Source organism: Octopus sinensis, linkage group LG4 (genome assembly GCF_006345805.1).
Source record: "Octopus sinensis linkage group LG4, ASM634580v1, whole genome shotgun sequence".
Lineage (NCBI taxonomy): Eukaryota > Metazoa > Mollusca > Cephalopoda > Octopoda > Octopodidae > Octopus > Octopus sinensis.
Window position 1 is genome coordinate 12,423,754 of NC_043000.1, and position 16,719 is coordinate 12,440,472.

Here is a 16,719-nt window from a genome sequence, read left to right on the forward strand (position 1 = left end):
TACGGTGTCTAACGACAGGAGAGTCCATCATATATATATATATACACACCTAAAAGCTCCACGAGGCTCCGGCAGGGGATGGTGGTGATCCCTGCTGTACTCTTTCACCACAACTTTCTCTCACTCTTACTTCCTGTTTCTGTTGTACCTGTATTTCAAAGGGCCGGCCTTGTCACTCTCTGTGTCACGCTGAATATCCCCGAGAACTACGTTAAGGGTACACGTGTCTGTGGAGTGCTCAGCCACTTACACGTTAATTTCACGAGCAGGCTGTTCCGTTGATCGGATCAACCGCAACCCTCGTCGTCGTAACCGACGGAGTGCTTCCACACATATATATATACACACATAGTGTAAGCGTGTACAAATCTATGTTCTTCAATGTAACGGAATCTGTGATAATCTATTATTATAGCTCCTTGGTATATACAAATGTCTAATTTTGTCTGTAGTTTAAACTCTTGTTCTGTGAATTCACTAGCATAAGTTTAACATAGCTGTATTCCATTACAGGTAGAGAGACTTGGACTGAATAGGATTGGAACCATTTCTTCCACATTGTAACTTTAATAAATCTCAGTTGCTGGAGTGTACAAAAATGTTTTATATTTCTACAGTATCAAGTGTGGTATGAGATCTGTTCAGTTTGGCAAGTATGTGAATCAATATTTGAACAGCAAAAACAGAAAAAAAAAAATCATAAACATATATATTCACAGCAAAAGGAACACACATCTAGATATACCTAGCGACTTAATAATATATATATATATAACCTTTGAAAGGTACGAATTATCTAATTATGTAGCATAAATAAATTCACAAACAGAATGAAGTTGGTACAAAAGTCTTGGCATTTCTTTCACTTCTTTGTAGTGTAGACATTTGTTTTATTTGTATAGCACCCATTTCAAATACATCACGATATTGTTACCTTCAAAATCACCAGTGATGGAGAAAAGATTCACATACCAATACAAATGAGGTGGAAATCAAATTTAGCATTCTAAATTCATACAAGACCAAACAAAGTAAACGAAAGGCCATGATGACTGAGATAGTTATTTCAAAATCATACAATATTTATCTCTAGCGTAGACGGAAAGCTTTCATTTTGTTGTTGTTGGTGGTGGTGGTGGTGGAGAGAGATGAAGATGTAAAATTGATTAAATTAATTCCAGTATGAACTGGTCCTTATTTGCGTTGATTGAATGTGTATTTTCTTTATATATTATGCAATGACCCAAAAAAAAAGAATTAAACAACACCAGAGGGACAAATATTAACATATTTTATATCAGTATATCACTTAAAAGGGAAGGAAAGCGTTTTGATGTTTTGAACGCTAGTCCTTCATCAGGAAAGATAAAAGAATGAGTAAAATATAAAGAAGAAAAGGTGGTAGGAAAGAAAAAGTATAGGAGGCAGGTGGGAATGTGGTTCTATGGGATGGTAATTAGGAATAGAGTGCATTTTTTTTCATGGATAAGGTATGTTCTAAAGAATACTCATATTCTTACACTTCACTTTGTATCTAAATCCTTAGAAACTTTTCCTTCTGACTATTTGAGGCTTCAGTATATTAAATACTCTATTTGTGAAGGACAGAAATCAGATTCAGCAGTGTGTATGCTAAGAACTGAGTAATAAGTTGCTACAATGAGGAGAACAAGAACTAACAAGACTTTTGCAACAACCCACATACATGCATATATATACAACCTGAAAAGTTTAAGGTCTGAGTAAATGAACAATGAAAGGTATTAGAAAAAAAAATTACTTCAGTTATAGTAAAACATCTGAGTTGTTTCCTTAAGAAGAGAGAAATGGGGACAAAACAAAAAAAAAAAAATAAATAAATTTCTAACTAAATAACATCTACGGCTAATTCATACAAACATATTAACCCTTTTGAAAGCCACTGTCCCAAGACTGCCTTTGGATCTACAATACAAAATCCCCTTGTTTTAATATTTAATATAAATCCTCTGACCATCATTTTACATATGAAGCTTTTTGTTATGTTTCAAACGCCAGATTAATAATAACAAAGTTATTTTACTAAATCCCTTCAAATTCTTGTAATTTAAAGAAAAAAAAATTCTCAAGCACATAGGCAGTGTATTTCAATCAAAATATGGCTACAAAAGGGTTAAATATTACAATATCAACTGTGACAGACAAGCCAACAAAAGAGAACATCTAAATTCTACAAAAACCCTTGGCCAGCTCAATAAAGCTGGCTTCCAAACGTCCATTGATAAAATGATTAACAGCCAATAAACATTCCCAGATAATTTGGTGCCTATTCTCACCTGATGGTTCATGAGACTGAAGTTATATGGAATAGAGTCTTCTGCCCCAGAAACACAATGAAACAACTACAGCAAATTTAAACTTATGAAATCTACTCTGTCATAATGGCAGAAATATGAAAACTCATCTAGTAATACCAGCCTAAGATGGACTAGTGACTACCATACCTTTAGTGAAATATCTTGTGGAGGTACATGGCCTAGTGATTAGAGCAGCAGACTCGCGGTCGAGGGATCACGGGTTCGAATCTCAGACCGGGCGATGTGTGTGTGTTTATGAGCGAAAACACCTAAGCTCCACACGGCTCCGGCAGAAGGTAATGGCGAACTTCTGCTGACTCTTTCGCCACAACTTTCTCTCATACTTTCCTCCTGCATCTTGCAGCTCATCTGCGACGGACCGGCGTCCCGTCCAGGTGGGGAACCTATACGCCAAGAAACCGGTAAACCGGCCCTTATGAGCCAGGCATGGCTCGAGAAGGAACAAAGAAACAACAAGTGAAATATCTTGGTAATTTCTAAAAGGATAGGCAAGTTGTTGTATCCATAAATGTAACACAGAAAGCAGTAGTTTAACGTAAAAAGGAAAATGTGTCAACATACACAGTCAATACACACAGTTCTATATCAACTGTATTTGGCAACAGATAGTCTTCTTTGTGACAGCCAATACAAACAGCCAATGAGGGAACCACAATGTGGTAGCTAGAAATAACAACCAAATATCCATCAAATCACAACCTAAAGAAGAAAACATTGGACTATATAATATCTGATATATAAAATGATGGATTGGTCACAGCTCAAGCATTTTTGACCATAAATCTGTTTGATCAAGAGATGGTCCAGAACTAAACAACAAGAATCTAAAGTACAGACAGGCATTATTCCTATAAACAATTAACTTTTGTATCTGTGTTGTGCTTATATGTTCAACCAACTTGTTATGTATTTGTTGTATTTACAACAATTACCATAAGTTCACAACAGTAGATGAGAAAGGTTAAAACTTCAGACATCTCTTGTATCTGAATATCATATTTTCCTGGGAGCTCACTATAAAATTGTCCTTGATATTGAATTGGTAGTCACCTCAAATAGTCCTGACCAAGTGCTACCATGCAAAATGCATGCGATTTGATAACAACATAAACATAGCAATAAAATCACAGACTGGGCAGATAAATACCATGTGCAGATGCTGACCAGATACATTTACATATCAATGATAAGATACAGAAAAAAAATATAACATTATTCCAACTACAAAAGACACATCGCATTATTCAGTATATATTTGTGGCATCCAAATTCTCTTTGCAATTCTTCAGCTCCTAAATGGAGGTAATACTTCACATTTCTTGAGGATCAGCATGATTTAGTAGTATTGGTAATATGGGAGGAGATTGAAATTAATACACATGTCAAAGGGTCTAACAAATTCTTCAGTTTCTCTAACAAGATTAACCCTTTCGTTATCAGCCCAGCTGAAACCGACTCTGGCTCTGAAGTACAAATGTCTTGTTTACATAATTTTTGAATTAAAAACTTCCACCAAACCTTAGTCACAATTTATGTTCCTAACACTAACTGAATGATAACTAAGTTATTTTACTAAATTCTTTGCAATATTTAAAGTAATTGAAAGAAACACAGAACATTTCAAAATAAATACAGTAACAAAAGGGTTAAGTCACCAAACACAAGCCCTTACTTTTTTCACTGTTGGTAGTGCAACCAGTTATGTCACGAGTTGTGGAAAGAACTTTTGTATGATAAACTTAAGGGATAAATAGCATATTTTTTATTAAAGATAAAACCATTCTCTGCTATCATTTCAGATGAATGTCTGGCAAATAGTCATTCTTGAAAAGTTTGTTGAAGTTAATTTTGTTTCTCAGTAATGGAATTCTTTAAGTGAACATAAATGGTCCATGGATTTAAATAATCTCCACTGTTTTAATTGTTTAAGCCTTATCAATAATTAATTAATTAATCATGTCAGAATGTAATAATAAATTATAAAGAACATTGTCTCAAACTGATCCACATCATATTTGAGTTTAGTAAAAGCATCAACATGAGGGATGGTTTTCACCTGGAATGTGAATGATCTTGAAATCATACAGTAATAATATGGGCATCCACCAGGTAATCTGTTGAAAAACTCACTTGGAAATATCAAGACCCTTTGAAAAAAAAATCAATTACAAATTTCACTTAGAAACATGAAGATCATTTGAAAAATTTTAATTGTAAATGTTAATGAACAATATTCAATACCAAAGATTTCTTTAAAAGAAAATGCTTCAGTCTTTCTACACAACCTACCACTATACAGGCTTTGTGTTGGTTATTGCTCCAGCATTATCAGTTGTATAACTAACACAGGCTATAGACTTTCCATTTCAAGACATTATTCCTACTTTTGCAAATTCAGAAGAATCAACAGTGAGAGTTGTTTCTTACTTGGCAGACAAATGTTGCCAAAACAGGGTATTGCACAAGAAGTTCTTTTGTTTTGTTAAAGACCTGTTTCTAATGCATATGTCCCAAATAGAGATAGTCCTTTTTTGCTACAAGATAAGCCTCAACTATGTCTGCAAATTTTAGTATAAACTAGTAATAATAATCAATCAACTCCAAACATTTTTCAATTCATTCTTTTGATTTAGTTATACTAATTCATTGAATCATAATTATTAGATTAAATCATGGTTCAATTCCAACCTTTGAAATATTCATTTATAAGAAATCTATGTAAGATACACAAATAATGCATCTATTTAGGTTAATCAATACAGTGGCTCCTTTCTGTCTTGCAATGACTGCATTTTATTGATTCTTCAGTTTATTCTGGGCTACTACAAGAATGAGTCTGTCATTCTGATGTAAAATCATGCCAATAATTTCCTCCAATATCGACTCCATACAATGTTGGAAAAGAAAGCTGATGTTTTTGAAACCCAGGAGAAGCTGATATATATATATTAATTGCTGGAAAGGACACACTCTTTCATTTTGCAACCATAGTATATTACTGGTTCACAAGTCATTATCGTGTCTTATCTTGTGTTAGCAATGCAATATTTTCCCGTTTAAGTTTATCTCAATAGATTTTCTATAGAATTTAGAGCACTTACAGTGTCGGCTCCGAATTCTATAAACTTACTAGTGGAAGGTTATTTATTAAGGAAAGACAATTACATAATATATATTCCCACACCCTATTTCTTAGCCTTCATCTCAAACCAATTTGCCAGTACGCATTATTTAAATCATTTGAGAGGTAAAACTTTGCTTCTTAATTATCAGTGAACATTGTTTCAAGATGTGGATTAAAATGGGAAAAAATTTGCATCTTGTCATTTAAATGAATTTTGTAATCATCTCACTTTTTTAATTTACCAGCTTTCTTCAACACCAGTGGTTCTCAACCATTTTTTTAACCTATGGACCACTTTGATTCCTATTTTACTTGGATAGACCTTTATAGCCTTTCAATGTTTAAAAAATCCTGTTGAATTTTGATAATTAGATTTTAGTAGAATTGTATTTAAAAAATTGTTAAAATATTTTGTGTATTGTATAGGCATAGGAGTGGCTGTGTGGTAAGTAGCTTGCTTACCAACCACATGGTTCCGGGTTCAGTCCCACTGCATGGCATCTTGGGCAAGTGTCTTCTACTATAGCCTCGGGCTAACCAAAGCCTTGTGAGTGGATTTGATAGATGGAAACTGAAAGAAGCCCGTCGTATATATGTATATATATATATATAAGTGTGTGTGTATATGTTTATGTGTCTGTGTTTGTCCCCTTAGCATTGCTTGACAGCCGATGCTGGTGTGTTTACACCCCCATAACTTAGCGGTTCGGCAAAAGAAACCAATAGAATAAGTACTAGGCTTACAAAGAGTAAGTCCTGGGGTCGATGTGCTCGACTAAAGGTGGTGCTCTAGCATGGCGACAGTCAAATGACTGAAACAAGTAAAAGAGTAAAAGAGATAAATTTTAACAACAAAACTTTATATGGATCCCCAAGGGCCAAATGAACCCCAGTTGAGAACCACTATTCTACACCAAAACAATTGGTGGTGAATTATTGATACCTTCATTTAGAACATGAAGACATAATTCCCATTCCTAGAAGATTTTAAAGCTCATTTCCAACATCATGTTTTGTGTGTCCTGGGACTGGGGATGCTGAACATAATTTTAACTATTTACAGGACAGGACCCAGAAAGCTGTGGCGATTCTCAATTGCTATAATTTTAAACCTGATCTCACTCAGTTACTTGTTGCTTAATCAACTTTTTTTGACAAAAATCTTTACTAGTAGCATAAAATATTTCTGTATTAGAACCCAGCTGTACTACTGTTCCAAGATCAAATCTTCATTCTGACAACACCATTGCAACAAAGCTAAGCATGTCTGAGATGGACATTTTAGGTAAAATTCTTAAACAATTTAAGATTCTTTATTTTCATCTGAGTACAACCAATTTCATAAATATAAATCCATATTATAAACTCTGATTCTGGGTCATTTTTGATTGTAAGAATTACAGCAACAAGAATATTAAATGTTAGCTGGAAATCATCACTTGATTCTCCTGGTTTTTGTTTTAGGATCAGTTTTTAATCTGTTTAAAACTATAATTCTTTGATTAAGTTTTGTAATTTTACATTTTCTATTGCATGTTTTAAATTGAATAATCTAAATTATCATATGGTTGCATTTAAACCAATTAATGCAAGGGATTTTGAATTAGTTGGGGCTTAGTATTATCTTTAGGTAGTTGTAAGCTACAGATAATTAACCATATATATCACCTTTGGCATAATCAAGACCCAGATGTTTGTTTAGATTCCATCTTATTGTTGTTAGCTGATAATTAGAGCTGTCATGTTTCCGCTAATTATGCTAATTACGTAAGTCTACAGCAGTAAATTCAAAACATCAAACAGTTGTCATAATTCACTAACATTATCCTCCTTGTTGTACAATATTAAAACTGTTTTTGATATCAAACTACTAGTCACCTTAAACAGTTTTGGCCATGTGCAAGCATGCAAAACACATACAACACCACAACAAAAATTAGCAGAACAATGATATAACAGACCTGTAGATATACATAGTGTGCAGATACCAAATGGATATGTTTACGTATGAATAACTGAATGCTAAAAATGTAACAATATAGACTGCTCAAGCAGGGTTAAATGGGAGCTGCATATAATCCTGTTTTGTTATAGGATTAACTATTACCATAAATGGTATGAAACAAAACCCCCAAAACACCAAAACTTAGGCAACACCAATAGTTCCTTCCACTGGCTTAAAATGTAAACCTCGATGTATGGGTCACTGCCACAGATGGCTGCGATACTGTGTAATTGTTGAGTGTTTCATTGGCAAGCAATGCTAAACCTAAAGAGATTTTATAATAGAAACCTGAAGAGACAGAACTGAGCTTCAGAAAGCTCAAATGTGCTACGAATGCCTACAGTTTTTTTTTAATCTGTACCAACTAAGATGACTGCCATTCAACATGAAATGCATATTGTGGACAGTTCCACGTCTTCAGGAGTCCAAGGTGTCAAATAATAACAGTAATAATGACTCACCATTGTCGTCATGTATCATATGCCTTTTGCAGTGCATATCTGACACTACATTGAAAGTTTAAATGATTAAGTGCAAGTCCTCTCATCAGATGAAGCCATAGCAATACTTTTGTTGAGACTTTCACATAGTGTTTTCTTGGCAGAGATGTTGGGCTAGTTTGCCATTGCCTTCCCCAACTGAATAGCCATTGGCACACTAGGAGCTCATCTGCCCTTCAGCAGGTTTTGTTTTTAGTCCAGTTGGTTATCCATAAGAGTGGCAGGCTATTCAACTGGTGGAGTTGGTTTAGTTACTGACCACTCAACCATGGAAGAGGAAATACAGGTTTACATGGTACCAGTTGCAGGTCTCATCAGCTTGTGATGAGATCCCTGGCCTGACATAAACCTTGTCTACTTCTACATAAAAAACCTCTTTACACAGTCAACTAATATGCTAAAAATAGCAGCTGTTTCTTCCTCGAATCACACTCTAATATATAAAAAAATGGAACGACACATTGGAGAATGTAGTCATAAATATACAAAAATTCTATCAATGACAGTACAATTAATTAAAATGATAGTCATGGATGGAATGCTAACCTGAGGCTAAACCACAACTAACAACTATGACAACTTCTACATACAACCCTCAAGTAGAGGCAGGCATCCAATATTCCCATGTTGGATATCTAGAAAATTTTCCCAGATATATCACATAAGTGGAGGTGCGTGGCTTAGTGGTTAGGGTGTCAGCATTATGATCGTAAGATTGTGGTTTCCATTCCTGGACCGGGCGACGCGTTGTGTTCTTGAGCAAAACACTTGATTTCACGTTGCTCCAGTCCACTCAGCTGGCAAAAATGAGTAATGCTGTGATGGACTGGCGTCCCGTCCAGCTGGGGAACACATACGCCATATAAACCGGGAAACCGGGCCCATGAGCCTGGCTAGGCTTTAAAAAGGGTGCAGTTATTTATTTTATATCACATAAAAGATATCTAAGAAAATCCTCAGATCTCAATGATGTCACTGACAGTTCCTTATAGAGTTTCTGACCAATCACAAAGACCAGCATGTTGTAGGTTTTAGCCAATGAGGATGAAGGAGAAACACACAGGACTGTATACAGAAGTCAATACATCCCTGGCAACTATTGGTGGTGGGTAGCACTTAGATAATGGTGTGGAAAGTAATGGTAATGATGTAACGGTGGTGCTGTTGCTGATGCTGGTGGTGCTTCTGACTGTGAACACAACAGTGCAATTGATTACGATGATGATGATGATAATGATAGTGGTGTTGAAAATGGTAACAATAATGATGATGATAGAAGAATTAATAATGATGATAATGGTGATGATGATGATGATGGTAACGCTAGTGATAGTGGTAGCCATGCAGGTGTCAATGGCAGTACTACTAATTAAGGTGATAGTAGAAATATTGGTTACAACGTCGACAGCGATGGCGATGATGATGATGATGACAATGATGACGACGATGATGATGATAATGGTGATGACGATGATGATGACAAACTTACCTTTCACATGAATACCGTTCTCTGAGGGCAAGAAAACAAAATCAAGAAAAAAAAAACCAAACAAATGAAGGAAAAAAAAAACCCCAAAATATTCCTAGAATGATAACGAAGCTGAGTTTGCCTTTTTCTTTTTTTTTGAGATGTGGGTGGGGAATATCTCTGATGTTTGAACTGGCAAATCACTATGACAACCATGACAACGACAACAACAGGAACAAAAACAAAATAAATAAATAAAAAAAAAGACTGAACCATACAAAACAGCAAACCGCTACCTAAACATGAACCAGCAAGAAAGGGTCAGTCAAATCTTCAACACGCTTCCTAGTGATCTTTAAAATAGGGGCCACATAAGGTTAGCAGGAGAGAATCGATATATTCAGTTTGTTCCAATCTGTGTAGCAACCAGATATTCTTTCAGCAAACTCCTTGGTGACATTAATATAAAGATTATCAGTTGTCTTTTTGTCTTTTACTTGTTTCAGTCATTGGACTTGAAGGGTTTAGTTGAACATTTCAACCCCCGTACATGTTTTAAAGTTTCATACTTATTCTATTGGTCTCTTTTGTTGAGTTGCAAAGTTATGGGGATGCAAACAAACCAACACACACACACACACATACATGATGGGTTTCCACAGTTTCCATCTATCAAATTTAATTAGAAGGAATTGATTGACAAGAGGCAATAGCAGAAGACATTTGCTTAAAGTGCCACACAGCAGTATTGAACCTGAAACCACATGGTTGCGCATGCACACACACACACACACACACATCATCACCATAACATATATGACATACACATATATTGCACTTATACACACACACAAATATACATAAATATAACCCCACCACCCATGTACATACACATTCCAACACACACACACCACACACACACACACACATTTGTGTGATAATGTCCCAGAAAAAGACACTTTAAAAAACCCCCTTTTTGGGGCACAAACTCACCCAAGACGAATCCTGGTTCTGTGATACAAACTCCCCAGTTTAAAGTGATGTAAATTATAACTTTACTTCAAAATTTTATGTCAATTTATGTTACAAACAAGAGCTTAATAATGACTAAGTTATTTTAATAAAGTCCTCATTATTTCAAAAATTAATTGGACATTGGCATTTTATTTCCCTGCTCTTTTGTCTTGCAAGTTACACTGCAACTTCACTAGAGCTTATGCCATGTAAAAAGCACCTAGTACACTCTGTAAAGTGGTTGGCATTAGAAAGGGCATCCAGCTGTAGAAACCATACCAGAGCTGACATTGGAGCTTGATGTGGGCTTACAGCTTGTGGGATGTGAAACCATCCCACTTACGCCAGAATGAAAAGTGGACTTTGAATTATGATGATGATGATGATGATGATGATGATAACGACAACAAGGAATATGGTTACAAAAGGATTGAGGACATGTTCCAAGACCAACGTTTCTGCACAAATGGCATCTCATCAGGTTGGGCCAGACTGAAAGATTCTACTCCCAACCAACCAGACCATGTGAAGTTAGCCCTGCAGTAGAACCAGAAATCAAAAAAACGATGCTTGAAGAGAAACTGGAACCAGATGGTAATTAAGAACCTCTAAGCACTGAGGATGATTGCTGACCATGTGTGCTGGAGAACTTTGCCAATGACCTCATGTGTGAAACACTTTCATGTGTTGGAAGATAGATTCTAAACCAAATAGTGACAAGTTGCCTTCACCTCCAACAATAGACAAAAATGAAAGGATACTATATGTTAAGAAGTGTACACACTTGGAAGAAAGTCTGGTCAGAAAAGAGGATACACAGACAGAGCAATAAACATACATATATGCACACAGACACACATTCATCAGACACAAACAATCACTTACAAAGGAGCCTCTATATCAGTGCTCCACAACTGGTATGCCATGGCACACTGGCATGCAACATGACGATGCTAGGTGTGCCACAGGGTAACCTGAATATAACTTTTTTCCCTATACTTTTAGCTACCTTTTTAGTTCAGGTGTGTCGCCAAATTTTGAAATATAAATGTACCAAAAGTGAAAAAAGGTTGCAGAGTATTGCTCTGTATCTCTATTCAACCTGTTTAGAAATAGAAGTCAACTCTCCCTCAAATTACAGTCCTGTAAACATTATGTTTTTAAAAAAAACAGACAGGATGGTCATAACTGGAATGTCTTTGACTATTGATCTGCTTGATCAGGATTAACTGGAGAGTTGAACAAAGACTACAACAACAGGCTGTCTACAAATAAATGGGGAAACTAAATAGACAAGATAAGTATAAGAATGTTAAAGAATGACCTTTGGGTCAGGTAACAATGATCCCAACTAGTAGGTCTAATCGGCACTCTGTTGGTTTTGATGACAAGGATTCCGGCTGATTCGATTAACAGAACAGCCTGCTCATAAAATTAATATGCAAGTGGATGAGTATAGTACAGACATGTGTACCCTTAATGTAATTCTCATTTCTTTATTGCTCACAAGGGGCTAAACATAGAGGGGACAAACAAGGACAGACAAAGGGATTAAGTCGATTATATCGACCCCAGTGTGTAACTGATACTTAATTTATTGACCCCAAATGGATGAAAGGCAAAGTCAACCTCGACGGAATTTGAGCTCAGAATGTAACGGCAGACGAAATACCTATTACTTTACTACCCATAAGGGGCTAAACACAGAGAGGACAAACAAGGACAGACAAACAGATTAAGTCGATTATATCGACCCCAGTGGGTAAGTGGTACTTCTTTAATCGATCCCGAAAGGATGAAAGGCAATGTCGATCTCACCGGAATTTGAACTCAGAACGTAATGGCAGACAAAATACCGCTAAGCATTTCACCCAGCGTGCTAACGTTTCTGCCAGCTCACCGCCTTCAGCACAGACATGTGTACCCTTAATGTAATTCTCAGGGAGATTCAGTGTGACACAGAATGTGACAATACTGGCCCTTTGAATAACAGACATAACTCATTTTTGCCAGCTGAGTGGACTGGATCAACATGAAATAGAAAGTTTTGCTCAAGGTCACAACATGTCGACAGGAATCAAAATCGGGGCTGCAAGACAAATATGCTAACCACTAAGCCACACATCTTCACAACTACTAGGTGGACTTATCCTAGCATACAGGAATGAAAAGCCTAGCGAAAATGCCGGCGAAAAGTCTAGCAGTATTTTGTCTGCCGTTATGTTCTGAGTTCAAATTCCGCCAAGGTCGACTTTGCCTTTCATCCTATTGGGGTTGATAAATGAAGTACCAGTTACACACTGGAGTCGATGTAATTGACTTAATCCCTTTGTCTGTCCTTGTTTGTCCCCTCTATGATAAGGTCCTTGTGGGCAATAAAGAAATAAGTGACAGAGGTGGAAGATGTGTCAAAGACATTGAAAATGATGACAGCAGTGGTCACTTGTAAAACTCAAATGTCATTGGTGAGCATTGAATACAGATAGGGAAATTCAGGATTCGATGGTATGGTTCTTATAGTAAAACTGTTCATTGACATCAACCAATGGAATGAAAAATTAACTGGGAAAGAATCAAAAGACATTATGTGCGGGAGAGATGACTGTGCTGGTTTCGAGGACTAATATGACTGAATGATGCATGCTGGGTAAAACAGCTTTCAGAGCTGAGAGTGGAAAGACTGGTGTTGACCAGAGAAGAATTTGAGTTTTAGATCGGAGAAGGTTGGGCCTCACAGATAATATAACATGCATGACAAATAACACATACAACCCTTTCGCACATGGAGTGAAAGATAATGATGATATTGGTAATAATGTTGAATATATATTTGAGTTCACACAAACACACACACAAAGTAAAAAATACATGCAAACAGTTTCTAGTTGTTTGATCAGAAATGGTATGCACCTTTCACAACACAGTGGTGAATAAGAAACCATGAAGCATTTTGGCTAAACAAGTACCAGAATCTTGTTCTCTGCCTTAACAGTACGATGGAGAGAGAGAGAGAGAGGAGAGAGAGAGAGAGAGAGAGAGAGAAAGAAAAAGAGAGGGAGAGGTTTCTGACACAAACTTAACCTTTAGCACGCTGCAGATGCATCATGTCACAATATGAGTCTTCTCCCCTCTGAATGCAACACAATGTGCCTGTAGCTACAGGGAAGAAAACTCACTATGATGCACCAAGCATATATATTCAGCAAAAGAAAAAAAAGATAGAACAAAATGAAAGAAACAAGCAGGCTATCTATATCTATATCTGTATATATATATATATATATATATACACACACACACACATATATGAGAGAAACAGAGGGGGGGAGATATGGTACAGTTGACATTGGTCTTTCACAACTGTTAAAAGTCACTTGAGATCAGTGATAGGCTGTGTAACAAAAACAACCACAAATTTAACCAATAATAGACAGACATTACAAGTTCTTCAGTTGAAATACAAAACATAAATTGAAGCTGAAATGTGTTTCCCCCCCCCCCTTTTTACTACCAGAATTGTTGAAACAAAAACAAAAAAGAAAAATGTGTTGATGAGTTTAAAGAACTAAAAATGGTTATATCTCCTCATGGAACACTGTCCCTCACTTGGTGAAGAAGAATTTCAAAAACTAACCATCTGCAAAATATTGGAAGTATCTTTAAAGAAAAAAAAAGCATGAGTATAAAAAAAAAAGAGTCATGAAAATAAATGAAGGTGGCAGAAAAATATTTTGGAGAAGAATATGAGGAATGATGACACCAAGCAAATGGCTAACAGACAAATAAAATGTGTTACAGTGCAGAGACAGGGAGACATTATGTTGTGCAAAGATAAAACGGTGGATATTCTGAGATATAAGATTATAAATAAACATGAAGGATATTCTTTTAAAACAGCTCCATAATATATGGGGTATGGCATATAGTTTAACATTAATGTGTGTTGAAGATTTCTGTTTCATTAAACTAAAACGTGTTGTCTATTCTACTGGATACGACATGTAATGTTATGGAGATAAAATACACACGTGAGATAATACATTCTACATTTAAACATGTTAAAATAATATGCTATAGAATGTGGGATACAACACAGCATGTGATATCTTCTATTATACAGCTCTACAACATGTGAGATATTCTGTTACACAACACTACATTACATGGAGTGTTCTACTCAGACACCGTTTACAATATATATATATATATAGAACATTCCAGGAAAACTACATGGGTTATTGTTATGCAATATCCTACATAGTATATGTATTGTTGTACAACATTAAACATGTAGGACAATCTTTATTACAGTACTTACAATATAGGGGATATATATTGTTATTCAAAACTACAGCATGTGCATGTAGGCCATTATTTTATATACAACACAATAAGATGAAATACTGTTTCACAGGGTGAAAATATGTATGATTTGATACTTTGGAAGAAAGGAGTATAAGAGAGAGGGATATCAGAGGAAGCAGTGTTATACATAATGATAACTCACTCATAATATTTGAACTTATGACCAGCAGCTTAACTATATATATATATTATATATTATACATATATATTATATATTTGGATGTATACATGGGAGAAATTACTCAATGCATGTAGTAGAGTTTATCTCTTCATTCACAGCTGATGAATCAGAAACATGAATTCTTTATCAGTTTATTCATCATCATGTCACCTAAATGATCAAATGCAGAATGAAAGAAACTTGGGGTTGTGACTGAGTGAATCATTAATTTGAATGAAAAAGGGGTTTAAATGATCCTGACAGTAGCACTCCAGTGTGTATTTGATTAACAGGGTACTCAGATCAATTTTACCTATTAACTATTTAAAATGCCTGATGAAACGGTCTGGTTACATGATCATGTAATCAAGTACAATAATGAGCAAATAACCATGCTATGGAAATGTACTGTGTGTAATTTGAACAACATCTTTATTTATGTTTTTTTATTATATATATATATATATATATTTAAAACCAAGTTACTGCTGTACATAGTATTTATCCAGTAAAGCTGGGGCTGGAACTTTTCGCTATAATGCAGTGGCATGCTGTTTAGAGATTTGTACAGGTTTCAAAGTCAACTAATTATATCAGGTAATTTCATTTCAGAGATCAAAAAGAATCATTTTGCTGCTTGAAACAGAAAAGAAGACAAAGAAAGAAAGAAAGAGAGAGAGAGAGAGAGGAGGAGGAGGAAAAAGGAGGAAGACACAAAAGAAAGGAAATTCTTACCTCTCCGATTCTGCAGGCTTTTGTAATACCACCTTGGAACCTGTCAGGGACAAGAATGGTGAAAAAAAAACTTCAGTATTTGATTGACAGCCATATAAACACAAAGACCAAACCCCCCCGGTGTTGATCCCCACCCCTATAACCCATCTCCCCTGACCTCTCCACTCCCACTCTGTTCCATAACTCTGTTTGTTCCTCATTAAGTCGATGGTTGCAGAAATTCCAAACTTTGGAACAGGACCATGAACTAGTAGAAGAGCGGCACAAATCAATTTACTAGATCTCAGTAACAGACAAGAAACCATTACATCAATTCTAGAAGGATCCGAGGCTAAGACTGAGGCAACCTCAGCAGGATTTGGGATGAGACCATGAAATATGACATAACTAAATACTCCAAGATTGTCAGACAAGCACTCTCAAACTTCTGCCTCTTGACATCATCATCATCATCATGGTGATGGCGATGGTGGTCAAGATGATGATGATTGTATCTAACTTAGGAACAAAGGCATGTTTGATTTAAGAACAAAGGCATGTTTGATTTAATTAACCCAAGTATTTGTTTGGTACTTATTTCATCACATCGGAAAGGATGAAAGGCTAAGTCAACCTTGACAGGATTTGAACACTGAAGTATCTCCAATGTTCAACTGGTACTATATTTTGTTGGTCCCCCAAAAGGATGAAAGGCAAGGTTCATTTTGGTGGGATTTGAACTCAGAACATTAAGCGCTAGATGAAATGCCACTCAGTATTTTATTCAATGCTCTAACAATTCTGTCAAACTTGCTGCCTTAATCTATCCAATAATAATAATAATAATAATAATAATAATAATAATAATAATAATAATAATAAAAATTTAAGGCACAAGGCCTGAAATTTGGCATGAGGACACTGGTTGATTACATCAACCCCAGTGTTTCACTGGTACTTAATGTATTGATCCTGAAAGGATGAAAGGTGAAGTCGACCTCAGCGATATTTG

The 16,719-nt window shown here is 35.8% G+C and overlaps 1 protein-coding gene across 8 annotated transcripts in view; it reads right to left on the reverse strand.

The window, feature by feature from the left end:
- The window catches only part of LOC115210955 (arf-GAP with SH3 domain, ANK repeat and PH domain-containing protein 1), a 340,392-nt gene that overhangs the window by 19,537 nt on the left and 304,136 nt on the right, over positions 1–16,719 (reverse strand). For all 8 annotated transcript variants that reach the window (XM_029779755.2, XM_029779753.2, XM_029779752.2 and 5 more), the window contains one exon: positions 15,729–15,768. In XM_029779755.2, coding sequence (XP_029635615.1) covers positions 15,729–15,768 — 40 coding nt within the window. The remainder of the gene's footprint in view (positions 1–15,728; positions 15,769–16,719) is intronic.